The 14,732-nt window shown below is 42.0% G+C and overlaps 2 protein-coding genes across 5 annotated transcripts in view; both read left to right on the forward strand.

The window, feature by feature from the left end:
• Positions 1–1,815, forward strand: part of LOC132111349 (mitogen-activated protein kinase-binding protein 1-like) — a 54,210-nt gene extending 52,395 nt beyond the window's left edge. For all 4 annotated transcript variants that reach the window (XM_059518568.1, XM_059518571.1, XM_059518570.1 and 1 more), the window contains one exon: positions 6–1,815. In XM_059518568.1, coding sequence (XP_059374551.1) covers positions 6–260 — 255 coding nt within the window. In that variant the 3' untranslated portion in view covers positions 261–1,815. The remainder of the gene's footprint in view (positions 1–5) is intronic.
• Positions 1,816–9,339: 7,524 nt separating this feature from the next.
• On the forward strand, positions 9,340–14,536 carry LOC132111350 (beclin 1-associated autophagy-related key regulator-like). Its single transcript, XM_059518572.1, has 10 exons — positions 9,340–9,813; positions 10,412–10,474; positions 10,555–10,597; positions 10,717–10,798; positions 10,971–11,208; positions 11,881–12,104; positions 12,388–12,505; positions 12,772–12,862; positions 12,945–13,030; positions 13,476–14,536. Exons 1-10 carry the CDS (start codon positions 9,521–9,523, stop codon positions 13,771–13,773), a joined length of 1,536 nt encoding a protein of 511 aa, XP_059374555.1. The 5' UTR covers positions 9,340–9,520; the 3' UTR covers positions 13,774–14,536.
• Positions 14,537–14,732: the final 196 nt, after the last annotated feature.

Here is a 14,732-nt window from a genome sequence, read left to right on the forward strand (position 1 = left end):
TGTAGCTAAGCAACTCCACTGACTCCAGTGAGGAGCAGCAGGAAATGGCACGTGTGCTGGCCGAAGCATTAGAGGGGATGAGAGATGAGCTGAACTGCCTGCCACCACGCACTCCTTCAAGATCTCCCAGCACTTGCACTGTGCGCACATTAGCTAACAGTGATGCAACATTAGGTGGCGAAAGGACACTTGCCCTATTAGAGCACTACTCCAAACTGCTGCTCAGTGCAGTGGAAAAGAGGATGAACAACAAAATCTGATTTCTATGGGAGCTGTGGCTGCAACAGGTTACCAAGCACAGCACAGCAGACTGTTTTAGATAGCAAGGAGCTTTTAATAAAGAGAAATGCCACTATCCTACCTCCCTGTTTAGCATGCTACTATGGCAGCAACACACCCCTGACTCTTCCCACCTCTTTGCAATATTCTGTGCCCTGCTACTAAAACGTATCCAAAAAGGTTCGCCCAGGGTAACTTTCAAATGACCCAAATGGCATCAGGGAGAGTAATTGGTTACATGTTTTTTGTTGACTGCATGGTACAACAAAATAGATTCATTGGTTATTGTTTAAAAGATGAATAAGCTATTTTATATGGATACAATATTCTGTCATGTGTAAAAACAAACTGTTGTTGAGCGGAATCTCCAGCTAGCCTCATTTATTTGTGTTTAATATTTACAAATATTCTCGATGATCTCTTACAAAGGGACCAATGACCCTGGAAGTCAGCAAGGCAGATTTGTCTTACTTTTACCTTTTATCATGGAATGGTTTTTATACTGTATCTTGTGTTTGTGCTGATACTCTCAAGTTGAATTGGGACACTGGGGACATATTTATTCTGTGATAGGTCAATGAGTCGCACAGAGGTTCTTCAACTTTGTTTATTGTATAATATCAATGTCCTGATGGCCAGCAGAGTCAGTTGGGTGCCAGAGAAAAAAAATTGGGGAGTTTTGGAAGATTTTGTATTGTTTTATTTGCAGGACTTTTTTGTACATGAATAGTAACTGTCTCATGGATATGGGTGCCTTAATCTCGACCAGCAATTTGCTTGAAGGAATGAATCCGGCATTTGTAATTCAAGCAGGTTATATATCGAAATGATCTGTGATATTTGGATGTTGTCCACCTCTAATTGATAAATTCTAGGTTACATATGGTAACAGAAACAAAACTGCCATAAAACACTGAACTGAATTGCTCATTCTGGTGATACTGATGAAGTTGCAATAGCCAAGTAGATAAAGTTTGTTGAACTTTTGTGCACAAATTATGAGAACGGTTTACAGATTTTATAGAACTTTAGTTTTAAAAATTCCTTTATCCTGAAATGCATTTTTTCCGAAAAACTTTATTTTGGAGTTTTTTCCAATTATGACTTCTTAAAGTTATGTTTTATTGTTATGTGATATGCTATGTTATTTTCCCAAGAGCTAAACAAAACTGTAATCCAGTCATTCCCAAAATCCCTTGCTAACTAGTTTAAGGTGTTGCCTCTCTGACCTCTGCTTGAAACAACTCTTCTTTTCCGTATTAATATTGATAATGTACAGTAAGGCACTTTTTTGTCATTAAGCTTGATTCAAAATGATAGCATATTATGTTAGGTGTACTGTAACTTCTTATATAGATGGACCTGCAAATATTTTATAGCGTCCAGCTCTTCTGATACAAATCCAAACTAAAGCCAGGTGCACACTGTATGATTTTGGGATGTCAAAAGATTGTTTTTGTTGACAGGCCAAATTAACACTCTTTGATTGCTTAACATGACATACTTTTTGTGAATGAAAATATTAGAACATGACAATATTGACAATCTAAACACCTAGTAAATGCCGTCAGTGGCGACCAAAGATTTATATCATACAGTCATACAATACGGTTGATGTCACAGTCACCATGACCTTTTATCCAGAATCTCACTGGTGTCATATTGTAAGATCTGACATTTATAAAATATTGCACAGTGTACACCCAGCTTAAGTCAACACTGCAACTAGTTCAGCTGCAACTTACCTATTGTCTAGGATGCACAAATTACATTTATTGACTTACCACTTCTTGTCACATTCTGTCAAACTGTTCTTACAAATTTATTAATGATGAAAGATGCAAAATGTGCTATTGCAACAACAATTGGTACCCCTTTTCACCAATGGCAAATTGCACTTGCAGTCTTGTAGTGAAATAGCTTTATTTACACCCATTTTAGTATGCAGCAAAAGCTCTTATTTGTCATATCATTACCAAGACTAAAAATGCATGAGATAAAAATGATAATTAATGTAAGCCCAAACAGAGTTTATTTAGCTAGCTAGTGGGCTTCAGTGATGTAGCAGAAATGAAAACCGTACAGTAAGACTGCATCAGTAACAAACGTACTGTGTGAGAATCAGCATGAATACACTGCACATGCATGAAGAAAGGCAGAATTTAAGGTGGGCTCGCTTCCTGAACTAGAATGCATGGTTGTATGCTTGACCTGCTCCTCGTGAACAATTATGCAAACTTACTGCTTTTAGCATCATCTCTCAGTGGTGACCAGCTCTGCTTTCATCTACCCTATGGTCAATGGATCAAGATGTTTTTTAGCATTACATATGAACTAGTAAATTCTAAGACTGTTTCTTTCGGAAACTTGTGACTTTGTCTTACCTTTTGCTCCAAACCGAAGTCAAGTGTTTCTATATTCTCTTTATACAATCCGTCACCTAAAATCTCTTTCTCAGAGAAGTAATACAAGTAAAACAAATAAAACTGTATTTATTACATGTTAAACTGTATTGTTTATTGCAATATTTATTCTAGATCACTAAAAATGTACATGCACATCTCAACAGCATTTTTCAAGGAAGTAATTGTACTTCATATTGTATTCCATGTCATACCAGAAATTCCAAAATCACTGCCAAGACAAAAAAAAAAAATAGCAGTGGTGGGACCACAAGGAGGGCAGGTACAAGATCTCTCCAGCTTTCACAGTGCAGTGCAGAGGTTTAGCCAGCCTGTAGGAGTCTAGAGGGATCCACGGGACCTGCAAACCATCCAAGATGTTATAAAGTTTTTCCACACATTATTCTGAAATTATTATAACAATATAAAATTACTTTTTTATAAATATTTATAATGTTTAGACATTTTATAATTCCACTTTGGTTGAATCTTCCTCATCTGCTATTTTAAGGATGTCATCATCTTTGTGTCTGCTCGTCGCTTGCTGGTAGAGCTTCCTCTACAAGGAAGAAATAAAACACAATGTCAATAGACAGTCATGTGGCCATGTTCTTGTTAAAAAAAAAACATTCAGTGTTCAAGCTAAGCAAGACAAATAAAATAGCTGGATAGAGAAACTGCTCCTTACCATATGGTATGAAAGGTCAATCCATATATAAGTAGAAAAATGTATAATTATTAAAATAACCATGGCATTTTACGATTTTATTAATTTCCATTTAATTCCACTTTTCTGTGTCTGGAATTCACACTTTTAAAATTAGACTACATCATATACAGTATAAGATTTATACCTCATTTATAATATTTCTGTGGGAATACTGAAAAAAAAAATCTGTTGAGGGTTGAATTTAAATAATATTTTTAGTTGTCAAAAACAAAGTGACAATTTGTTGCTTCTCTGGAGCACTGATTGTGATAATCTGATGCATCCTTGGGCAAACTTGAAACCTTTTCAGGCTTCTGATTGGCCAACACATGTCTCTACGGTTGAGATTATATCGCCACCTGTTGGTATGGCATGATCTTGACAGTGCATGCATCATAGCGTGCGTGTTCGTGTGCGTTTGCGTTTTCATGTGGACGTAGATTTTTTTTTTAACGGAAGAAGGAAAAAATAAAACTAAAACTAAAAATACCCGTGTACGTGTGGACATGGCCTAAGATAAAGCTCTGAAGAATAGAAGACTGATGTCACTTATGTTTTGGGCATGCCTAAAAACAAACAAACAAAAAAAAAACTTATAGTAGCATTGTTTTTGTAACAATACACTTTCTTGATATATATATAATTTTAATTTTGAGGTTAAGATATGACCCACGCTGTTATTTACCGAGATTCACCTATTTATTTTTTAAGTTTAATGATATATAATGATAAACATTTAATGATAAATAATTTACTTTAAAATACTATAACTATTGCATGTACATTATCTATAGGCCTGTATCTTTCCGTCTGTCTGTTTATTATCGGCATTCCATAATTTGATTATAACCCAACAACATATGATGTGTTAAAATTCAGTTGATTGAATTGAAGACTTTAATGCATTTATGACGTTTTTTTTTCCACCTAAGGGTTGATCTGAATAAATCTTTGAGGGGGATCTGGGCCTAAAGGGTCAAGCTTTGAGAACCAAAAATGGTCCTTCTATGACATCACTACAAACATTTATTTTTAAATGTGTAAAAGACTGTAAAATGCTTGAACTCCATGATTTAACTAAACAAAATGTCTACAGTAAGCTAGTTACCTTTGAATAGTTACCTTTGTTAATCTTAGCAGAAAACAGTACAGAAACTAAGCTTCCCTGCCAAATTTCTTGACTTTAAAATCCAAATCATAGTCGGAAGTTGTGACTGTTATGTCTGCTTTCCTATATGCTTAGAAGGCCTGGTCCTCACTCACCAGCAGTTTCAGCAGGTCTGGACAGGCGTCTGTCTGTCATAAATGACTTTGATGATTACTGTCCCACAACATGAGTGGCCTTGTAACATCTGTCTTTAACCCTTTTACCCCTCCAGCTATGAGCCAGAGTTGTTTATTGATATATCGCATGGTGAAGCCACGTATTGTGCTGCTGATTTTTGTGTCTGGAAAAGTCGTGCTCACAGTTGGTTTAGTCTTTTTCACTAGTCTAATATTACATAGTCCATTTAGCTAAAAATGTACTCACCCTCAGGACATACAAGAGTTTTTTTCTTTATTGGAAATTATTTAGAAAAATTTAGCATTCCATCAAATGGATCTTCTGCAGTTAATTGGTTCCATCAGAATGAGAGTCCAAACGGCTGATAAAAACATCCAATAATCCACAAGTAATGCACACCACTCCAGTCCATCAATTAACAGCTTGTGGACAGATCCATGTTTGAGGGGAACTATTCCAATTCCATTCTTAAAAAAATATTTTGGCAGCCATGCATTGAAATAGTTTTTAAAACCCATTCTCTTCATGTTATTATGATTTTTAGGTGCGAAAGAACGGTCAGAGATTTATGAAGCTTTTGAAAATATTCACCCCATCTTCAAAGGGTTCAGGAAGCTGTAGAAATGCTGCACTTATGCTTATATGAGCTACATCTGAATATTTGTCTAGAACAATGCGCCTCATATTCATATATGAGTGATCCTTAAAGGTTTGAATGCAATAATTTTATAAAAGAATTAGTTAATGCACTTTGTTTAATGCTGTTGTTTAAGTTTACTTTATATGTTGTCTACATTAGTGAGGTTTGCTGAAATAACAGAGGATTCCAAAGCGTAGGGTGAAAAGTAATGTTTTGTTAAAATACTCAGCTTTGCTCTATGCAGACATGTCCACTTAGGTTACGACTATGTTTTGTCCCTTTTGTACATTTTAAACTGCTACTTGCTGATGCAGGTAAATAAATGTCAAAGACTTCCATTTTGAAGAACTGAAATGAGTCCATCCATCCATCCATCTTCTACCGCTTATCCGGGGCCGGGTCGCGGGGGCAGCAGTCTAAGCAGAGAACCCCAGACTTCCCTCTCCCTAGACACTTCCTCCAGCTCTTCTGGGGGGACACCGAGGCGTTCCCAGGCCAGCCGGGAGACATAGTCTCTCCAGCGTGTCCTAGGTCTCCCCCGGGGTCTCCTCCCAGTGGGATGTGCCCGGAACACCTTCCCGGGAAGGCGTCCAGGAGGCATCCGGAACAGATGCCCGAGCCACCTCAGCTGACCCCTCTCGATGTGGAGGAGCAGCGGCTCTACTCTGAGCTCCTCCCGGGTGACTGAGCTTCTCACCCTATCTCTAAGGGATCGCCCAGCCACCCTGCGGAGAAAGCACATTTCGGCCGCCTGTATCCGGGATCTTGTCCTTTCGGTCATGACCCAAAGCTCATGACCATAGATGAGAGTAGGAACGTAGATTGACCGGTAAATCGAGAGCTTCGCCTTGCGGCTCAGCTCTTTCTTCACCACGACAGACCGGTACATCGACCGCATTACTGCAGAAGCTGCACCGATCCGTCTGTCAATCTCCCGTTCCATCCTTCCCTCACTCGTGAACAAGACCCCAAGATACTTAAACTCCTCCACTTGAGGCAGGAACTCTCCACCAACCTGAAGTGGGCAAGCCACCCTTTTCCGACTGAGGACCATGGCCTCGGATTTGGAGGTGCTGATTCTCATCCCAGCCGCTTCACACTCGGCTGCAAACCGTCCCAGTGCATGCTGAAGGTCCTGGCCTGATGAGGCCAACACGACAACATCATCCGCAAAGAGCAGAGACGAAATCGTGTTGTCAACAAACCTGACCCCCTCCGGCCCCTGGCTGCGCCTAGAAATTCTGTCCATAAAAATCATGAACAGAACCGGCGACAAAGGGCAGCCCTGCCGGAGTCCAACACGCACCGGGAACAAGTCTGACTTACAGCTGGCAATACGAACCAAGCTCCTGCTCCGTTCGTACAGGGACCGGATAGCCCTTATCAAAGGGCCCCGGACCCCATACTCCCGGAGAACCCTCCACAGGCCGCCGCGAGGGACACAGTCGAATGCCTTCTCCAAATCCACAAAGCACATGTGGACTGGTTGGGCATACTCCCATGAACCCTCCAGCACCCTGTAGAGGGTATAGAGCTGGTCCAGTGTTCCACGGCCTGGACGAAAACCACACTGTTCCTCCTGAATCCGAGGTTCTACTATCGGCCGGATTCTCCTCTCCAGTACCCTGGCATAGACTTTCCCAGGGAGGCTGAGAAGTGTGATCCCCCTGTAGTTGGAACACACCCTCCGGTCCCCCTTCTTAAAAAGAGGGACCACCACCCCGGTCTGCCATCCCAGAGGCACCGTCCCCGACTGCCACGCGATGCTGCAGAGGCGTGTCAGCCAAGACAGCCCCACAACATCCAGAGACTTGAGGTACTCAGGGCGGATCTCATCCACCCCCGGTGCCTTGCCACCGAGGAGTTTCTTGACTACCTCGGTGACTTCAGCTTGGGTTATGGACGAGTCCACATCTGAGCCCTCAGCCTCTGCTTCCTCAATGGAAGACGTGACAGCGGGATTGAGGAGATCCTCGAAGTATTCCTTCCACCGTCCAACGACATCCCCAGTTGAGGTCAACAGCTCCCCACCTCTACTGTAAACAGCGTTGGTAGGGCACTGCTTCCCTCTCCTGAGGCGCCGGACGGTTTGCCAGAATCTCTTCGAGGCTGACCGATAGTCCTTCTCCATGGCCTCACCGAACTCCTCCCAGGCCCGAGTTTTTGCCTCCACAACCACCCGGGCTGTAGTCCGCTTGGCCTGCCGGTACCTGTCAGCTGCCTCTGGAGTCCCACAAGCCAACCAGGCCCGATAGGACTCCTTCTTCAGCTTGACGGCATCCCTTACTTCCGGTGTCCACCACCGGGTTCGGGGATTGCCGCCTCGACAGGCACCGGAAACCTTACGGCCACAGCTCCGAGCGGCCGCTTCGACAATGGAGGTGGAGAACATGGTCCACTCGGACTCAATATCTCCAGCCTCCCTCGGGATCCGGTCGAAGCTCTGCCGGAGGTGGGAGTTGAAGATCTCTCTGACAGGAGACTCGGCCAAACGTTCCCAGCAGACCCTCACAGTACGTTTGGGTCTGCCGAGTCTGTCCAGCTTCCTCCCCCGCCATCGGATCCAACTCACCACCAGGTAGTGATCGGTTGACAGCTCCGCCCCTCTCTTCACCCGAGTGTCCAAGACATACGGCCGGAGGTCGGATGAAACGACCACAAAGTCAATCATCGACCTACGGCCTAGGGTGTCCTGGTGCCACGTGTACTGATGGACACCCTTATGCTTGAACATGGTGTTCGTTATGGACAAGCTGTAACTAGCACAGAAGTCCAATAACTGAACACCGCTCGGGTTCAGATCAGGGGGGCCGTTCCTCCCAATCACGCCCCTCCAGGTGTCACTGTCGTTGCCCACGTGGGCGTTGAAGTCCCCCAGTAAAACGACGGAGTCCCCAGTCGAAGCACTTTCCAGCACCCCTCCCAGAGACTCCAAGAAGGCTGGGTACTCTGCATTGCCGTTCGGCCCGTAGGCACAAACGACAGTGAGAGACCTATCCCCGACCCGAAGGCGCAGGGAAGCGACCCTCTCGTTCACCGGGGTAAACTCCAACACATGGCAGCTGAGCTGGGGGGCTATAAGCAAACCCACACCAGCCCGCCGCCTCTCACCTTGGGCAACTCCAGAGTGGTGAAGAGTCCATCCTCTCTCGAGGAGTGTGGTACCAGAGCCCAAGCTGTGCGTAGAGGTGAGTCCGACTATCGCTAGTCGGAACCTCTCTACCTCACGCACAATCTCGGGCTCCTTCCCCGCCAGTGAGGTGACGTTCCACGTCCCTAGAGCTAGTTTCCGTGTCCAGGGATCGGGCTGTCGAGGCCCCCGCCTTCGACTGCCACCCGATTGTCTAAGCACCGGCCCCTTACGGTCCCTCCTGTAGGTGGTGAGCCCACGGGAAGGCGGCCCCACGTCGCTCCTTCGGGCTGAGCCCGGCCGGACCCCGTGGGGGGAGGCCCGGCCACCAGGCGCTCGCATACGAGCCCCAACCCCGGGCCTGGCTCCAGGGTGGGGCCCCGGCTGCGCCATACCGGGCGACGTCACGGTCCTTTGATTGTTCCTTCTCATAAGGGGTTTTGAACCGCTCTTAGTCTGACCCGTCGCCTAGGACCTGTTTGCCTTGGGAGACCCTACCAGGGGCATATAGCCCCGGACAACATAGCTCCTAGGGTCATTCGGGTACTCAAACCCCTCCACCACGTTAAGGTGGCAGTTCAAGGAGGGGAGAACTGAAATGAGTAAAAAAATGAAATTAAGCTTAATTTCCTTTATACATACGTCTTGTGAAATAGTTTTTTTTTTTTTTTTTGTAATGTATTTTTAAATTATTATTATATTTTTTTTTACTGTTTTCATAATTACACTATATATATATGCAGTATAAATATAAATTTATCCAGGAATCAAATGTCAGAAATTCTCGAATGGGACCCATACTATATGGATTTTCCCATGGCAAAATTATATGATATTTTAGATTCAAGTATGGTTACCATGGTAATTTGTTGTAAGAGACGCCACCACCACACACGTGACAAACACAAACACACGACACAGTGCGTAGCGCAGACAGCCATTACACTCTGGGCATAGAGACCTTAGCTTAGGACCAGAACTACTGGTTATATTTAATATTTCCAACTACAGATCATGTTAATCTAATAGTGACCGTTTCTAAGAGGCGTCTATTATTTATAGAGCCTGTATAATCATGGCTTGTTCCTTATCAGGCGTACCCCGGGCTTTGGGGCCTGGTGAAGAGCATCCAGAGTCTGCCTCAGAGACCCGGGAGGCCTTTCGACCCCAGCCGCCTCAGCAGCATCTTCAGCCGGCGTGCGTGAGTGCTGCTGCCGTGGTCATGGTGGAGGCTCTGGATGATGCAGAGGGACTCTTTGTAGCCGTGGAGAGATGTCCGCTTTGCAACACGGCCAGACGCAGACTGACCTGCGCCCGATGCATTCAGAACGGCGATTTCGTGTTTTTTGACGGGAGAAATCCGGAGAGGTGTTGTTTTTCAACTGCTTTTTAAATTATTTACATTGCATGCTAACACAGCTCGCTCTAGCATGCGAACAGTTTTCAGTACTATCGAGCTGTTTCACATCTATTTATTTTATTTAAGCACACGTTCCCCTTTGATTTGAAGGGTTGTCGGAGTTTAAAAGCGTTTTGTAAAGACACTAGATCGCATTTTGTTAATTTATGGCCCTAGCATGCTAACTGCTAACTTTGTAAACAAACTATCAGACAACTAATAAATTCGAGTTTGCGCTGTCTCGTCCATCTCCTGCCAGATGTCTTTGATGTAGCTATTTAAATAGGTTTTAAATCCTTAATTAAAAGTGTTGTCATGGCTTACCTAAGTTTTGTGAAGAAACTCTATGGCAGTATTTGTTATGCCAATGTGTTAGCTTTAGCTGTGTCATGTTGCCAAATGTGACAGTTTCATTATTAAAAATAAATGTGTGTGTGTGTGTGTGTGTGTGTGTGAGAGAGAGAGAGAGAGAGAGAGAGAGAGAGTATCTTTATTAACTATTTTATATGTATATATATAGATGGATAACATTGTGTATTGCTTACTGTATTGCTTCTGTATCATCAGGTATTCAGAAAAGCTTGAAAGACTCCAAAAGCTCAAAAATGAGAAGGAGAATCTTCAACAGAGGTATTATATCAGCATTGTGTGATGCATAATTCAACATTATGTTCAGATGACACCCAGTCTGAATTCTCCTTTTGTTTCAGAGTCGTCAACGCCATGGACAAGAAGGTCCAGGCAGACCAGCTTGTAAGTATTTTTGTGCATGTTTTGTTTTAAGAGCTTGAATTTGATGACGATGTGAAAAAATATTAATCCTTTTTTAAGATAGTTCTCATAATCATGGTTGTGCATTTTGTTCAACACAGAGGTGGAAAGTCATGTCATGCAAGATGAAAATCCAGCAACTCAAAGAGGCCATCTGCACCGGCAATGAAGAAGTGAAGAGTGGTGAGTATCCCAACAAAAAAGCTCCCATGAGAAAAGTGTGTAAACATTCATTAATCACACTGATGTACTCTACGAGTTCTTTTTTAATTGTCATTTCAATAGTAAAAGGACAAAAAATTAAAATAGCAAACTTTTGTTTGATGTTATGGCTGTTTCTTTTTCTTCACCTTAGGCAGGGAGCTGTTACTGCGTTTCCAAGATGAAGGACAGCGACTGCAGCGCAGGGCCAGCCGACATCAGGAAAAGAGGGACAAAATTAAGCGTCATAACCAGCGTCTGGGCGAGCTTCTGGAGAAGAGATCTAAAGAGCTGCAGGGGAGGCTGGAGGTCCTGGCTGAAGTGCGGAGAGAACACATCCTGGAGCTCACCGCTCACATCTTCAACATCCAAGAGGAGAAGCAGGGCAGCAGGTCAGAACAGATGAGATAAGCATAAACACATTCTAATGAACATTAAAAATCATGCTCATTAACACACTACACATAGTGCTCTAGCCTCGGATTAATATTTTAACTAAGCTTGTTGTAATGCATTCTGGATTTTGTCCAAATACATTGTTAACTTGTAAGACAGCATCATTTTACTGCTTGCTTTGTAGAACAGCTTTAATGTGGTGATCGACAGAGCCTAAAATGTGTGCATATTTCCTGTACAGTGTTGTGATTTTAATCACCATTGAAACACCAACTAAATAATACTCTTTAAATTTAAATTTTTTGAAAGAAATTAATACTTTTATTCATCAAGGACATGGTAAATTGATGAAAAGTGATAGTAAAGACAATAATTTTTTTTTTTACATTAATAATAAGATTTTTTTTTTCATCACAAAGTAGGCATATTAGAATGATTTTTTTTTGAAGGATGAAGTGTCTGTTTCTTTCCATCTGGTATGTGAACCATAATCATACTGAATAATTGCTGAATAATTTTGATGCTTCACTCAGTTGCTCCAGGGACACTCCGGATAATTGTGTAATTACTTACTTTCACTTGGCATTGTTAACATAATCTTGTTAGGCTGGTTTTTGAAAATTATGTCTAAAGCATAATACATCATCTTAAGTGTTTCTGCCTTGCAGGGACCCAGCAGAGGCTGAAAATGACCTTGCTCTGACCTCCAGCACCGTCAGTGAACTCGCAGAGGCGAGGCGAATCACCTACAGCTCAGGCCGCTGGATCTGGGACGATCAGAACGGAGAGACGAGCATCAGTATCACTGCTCCACACGTCACACTTCCCAGTAATGGAGACTGCTCAGCCTATTACAGCTGGGTGGAGGAGAAGAGTGGAAATCAGGGGCCAGGTACAGATAGAAATAACGCTGGTTATTACTGTACATCTCGAGCATTAAATCCAAAGCAAACTTTAAAAACCTTTGTCTTGTTTTTCAACTTGTTACTCGCTATGAAAATATCCAAGGAAGCTGGAAGAGCATTAAAACACCACCAACCAGCCAACCATTGTTATTTTTCAGTGCAGTTATAATTAACTAAATATGTAATGTAATACATTCAGTTTTAATGCTTCAGTTCCTCTTTAAAAAAAATAAAAATATTTAACCAATTCTCATGTATTTTCTTGTGTAGAGTTGGACCACGTCAACCCGGCACACACCATCAGCGCCGCCCTCTGCTACGCTACACAGCTCGTCAATATCCTGTCTCATATTCTGGATGTCAGCCTTCCGAAAAAATTGTGCAACAGGTTACAGCTGCAAGTTTATTGTCTGTTATGGTTTTTATTTATAGCTTGAATTGAAGTTTTGTATTTTCTATTTTTATTTTAGTTAATGTCTGTTTTTGACACTTTAAAAAAAAATGTCTTTATAGTTTTTAGTTTTTTGTAGATCATGTTACTAAATGAGACTGATAAATGTTGCCCTGACAACTAGATGAAACAAGTTTGTTTGCTTTTTAAAATATTTAATTATAATGTAAAAATAAATGTGTTTTGTTTTGTCTTTTCTACAGTGAGTTCTGTGGTGATAATCTGACCCGCTACCGATTCACCCGTGCCGTAAACAAACTAAACACCAACATCCTGCACCTCTGCTTCTCACAGGTAAATTCTTCTCAAAACTGAGAGCACTCTGATCTGAGGAGTCATATTGTGATCATACCTCATGTTTATGCTGGATTTTTAGCATGTCGACAGTGAGCAGCTCCATCCGCACCACACTTTGAGGAATATCATGTTTCTTGTGTCTACAGCAAACAAGAAACTTGGCAGGTGAGAAATGACATTGTCCTGTTCCCTTCTGAAAACTATTTACTGTTCAATAAATTTGCGATCAGTATGATATATATATATTTTTAAAGAAATAAATACTTAAAAAAAAAATACATTCAGTTGTTCAAAAGTCACAGTACAGAATTATAATCACATCTCAATTCTTCTTTTGAATGTTTTATTCATGTAAGAATACGGGAAAAAAATAAAACGGCTGTTTTTACCATTAAAAATACCATCTAAATTAAAATGACATTTTAAAATGTATTCAAATAGAAAAGTTGTTTTAAATTGTAATAACACTTCAGAATGTTACTGTTATTACTGTATTTTTGATCAAATAAATGCGGCTTTGGTGAGCATAGGAGACCCCCAAACCTTTGGTCAGTGTCATATGATGGAAACTAATGTTTAGAAAACATTTCCACTCTTGTTCACTGTATAGAACCGGGCCTTTTGAGGTGAGTGCTGACTTGGAAGACTCTATGGAGTTTGTGGAACCAGAGGCGGCTGGCCCGGCGGAGGAGAGCGGAGAGGAGGCAGTGACGGATGAAGAAACAGACTTGGGCACAGACTGGGAGACTGTTCCAAGCCCTCGCTTCTGTGACATCCCCTCCCAGCCTATGGATCTATCCCAGAGCAGCATGCAGGCATCCCAGCCAGTTGGCAATGCAGGGGGCATGATCTCCTCTGCAGCTGCCTCCGTCACGTCCTGGTTCCGCACCTACACCGGGCAGCGCTGAGATCTGGTGGATGTGGGGGTGGTTAAACCAGTTTGACCTATGCAAACACCCCATTACTGTCATCCTCATTTATGTCAGCTTGGCTATTGGGAGAAATAAAGGGAAGTTTTCATCTAACTGCTCATACTAAAGTGTGTGGTGGAAACCAGAGCGAAGGATGTGTTCAGAAACAACTCTTGTGTGGGTTTATTGCAGAATGGAAGTGTGTGGTGAACTACTTCTAAATGTCAGATGTTTTGTAGCTCATGTTATACTGTAGACACCAGTCAACTTTATTCAGTGTAAATTGCCAAATATTTTTGTCTGCTCATCGTTGCAGAAATTGTACATTTGAAGCATAGTTCGGACTAACTTGACTGGGCTTTTAGAGTTTGACTGACTGGTTGCACCTCACCAGCTCTTCAAAGAACCTTACTGTATACATTTTGCTGGACTTGTCTGAGAGAATGGCAAATATTATTGGTGTGTCTTGTTTTATTAGATTTTAAATGTACAAGAGGAATTGTATTTTATGAACAAATAAGTTGTATTATTTTCCTTTAAATGTCCTTAACCACTGTGGATTGCATTGGGCAGAACAATTCGGCTTTGTTACCCAGTGGGAGAGGCTGGCTGTCTATTTGCTCCTAGGATTTGTTTATCACCCTCTTTAATTGTTGAATTATTTTTTTTTTACTAAGTTTCATTGTAGAAATGTTTTTATTTGCATTAGCCAACCTCTTCAATTATTAAAGAAAATACATCTCTGAAAAGTAACAGGAAATGAAGCATTATTCCTGTATACAGACTTTGACAATCTTCTAACTTTGTTACACTGGTTAATCATGTAGTATTTGGTCTTGATTCCATTGTATATCCTACACTTCAAGGCATGCCAGGCAAAACAAGTATGAGAGAGGGAAATTCAAACTCTTTCACCTAGGATTGGTTTTGAAAATAGTTTCAATTATCTACCCGTT

Source organism: Carassius carassius, chromosome 31 (assembly GCF_963082965.1).
Source record: "Carassius carassius chromosome 31, fCarCar2.1, whole genome shotgun sequence".
Lineage (NCBI taxonomy): Eukaryota > Metazoa > Chordata > Actinopteri > Cypriniformes > Cyprinidae > Carassius > Carassius carassius.

Coding starts and splice junctions, on each gene's coding strand:
- LOC132111350 (XM_059518572.1), top strand. CDS start 9,521: ATGGCTTGTTCCTTATCAGGCGTACCCCGGGCTTTGGGGCCTGGTGAA. Junction 10,598..10,716: donor AGGTCCAGGCAGACCAGCTT/GTAAGTATTTTT, acceptor TGTTCAACACAG/AGGTGGAAAGTCATGTCATG. Junction 12,105..12,387: donor GAGTGGAAATCAGGGGCCAG/GTACAGATAGAA, acceptor TTTCTTGTGTAG/AGTTGGACCACGTCAACCCG.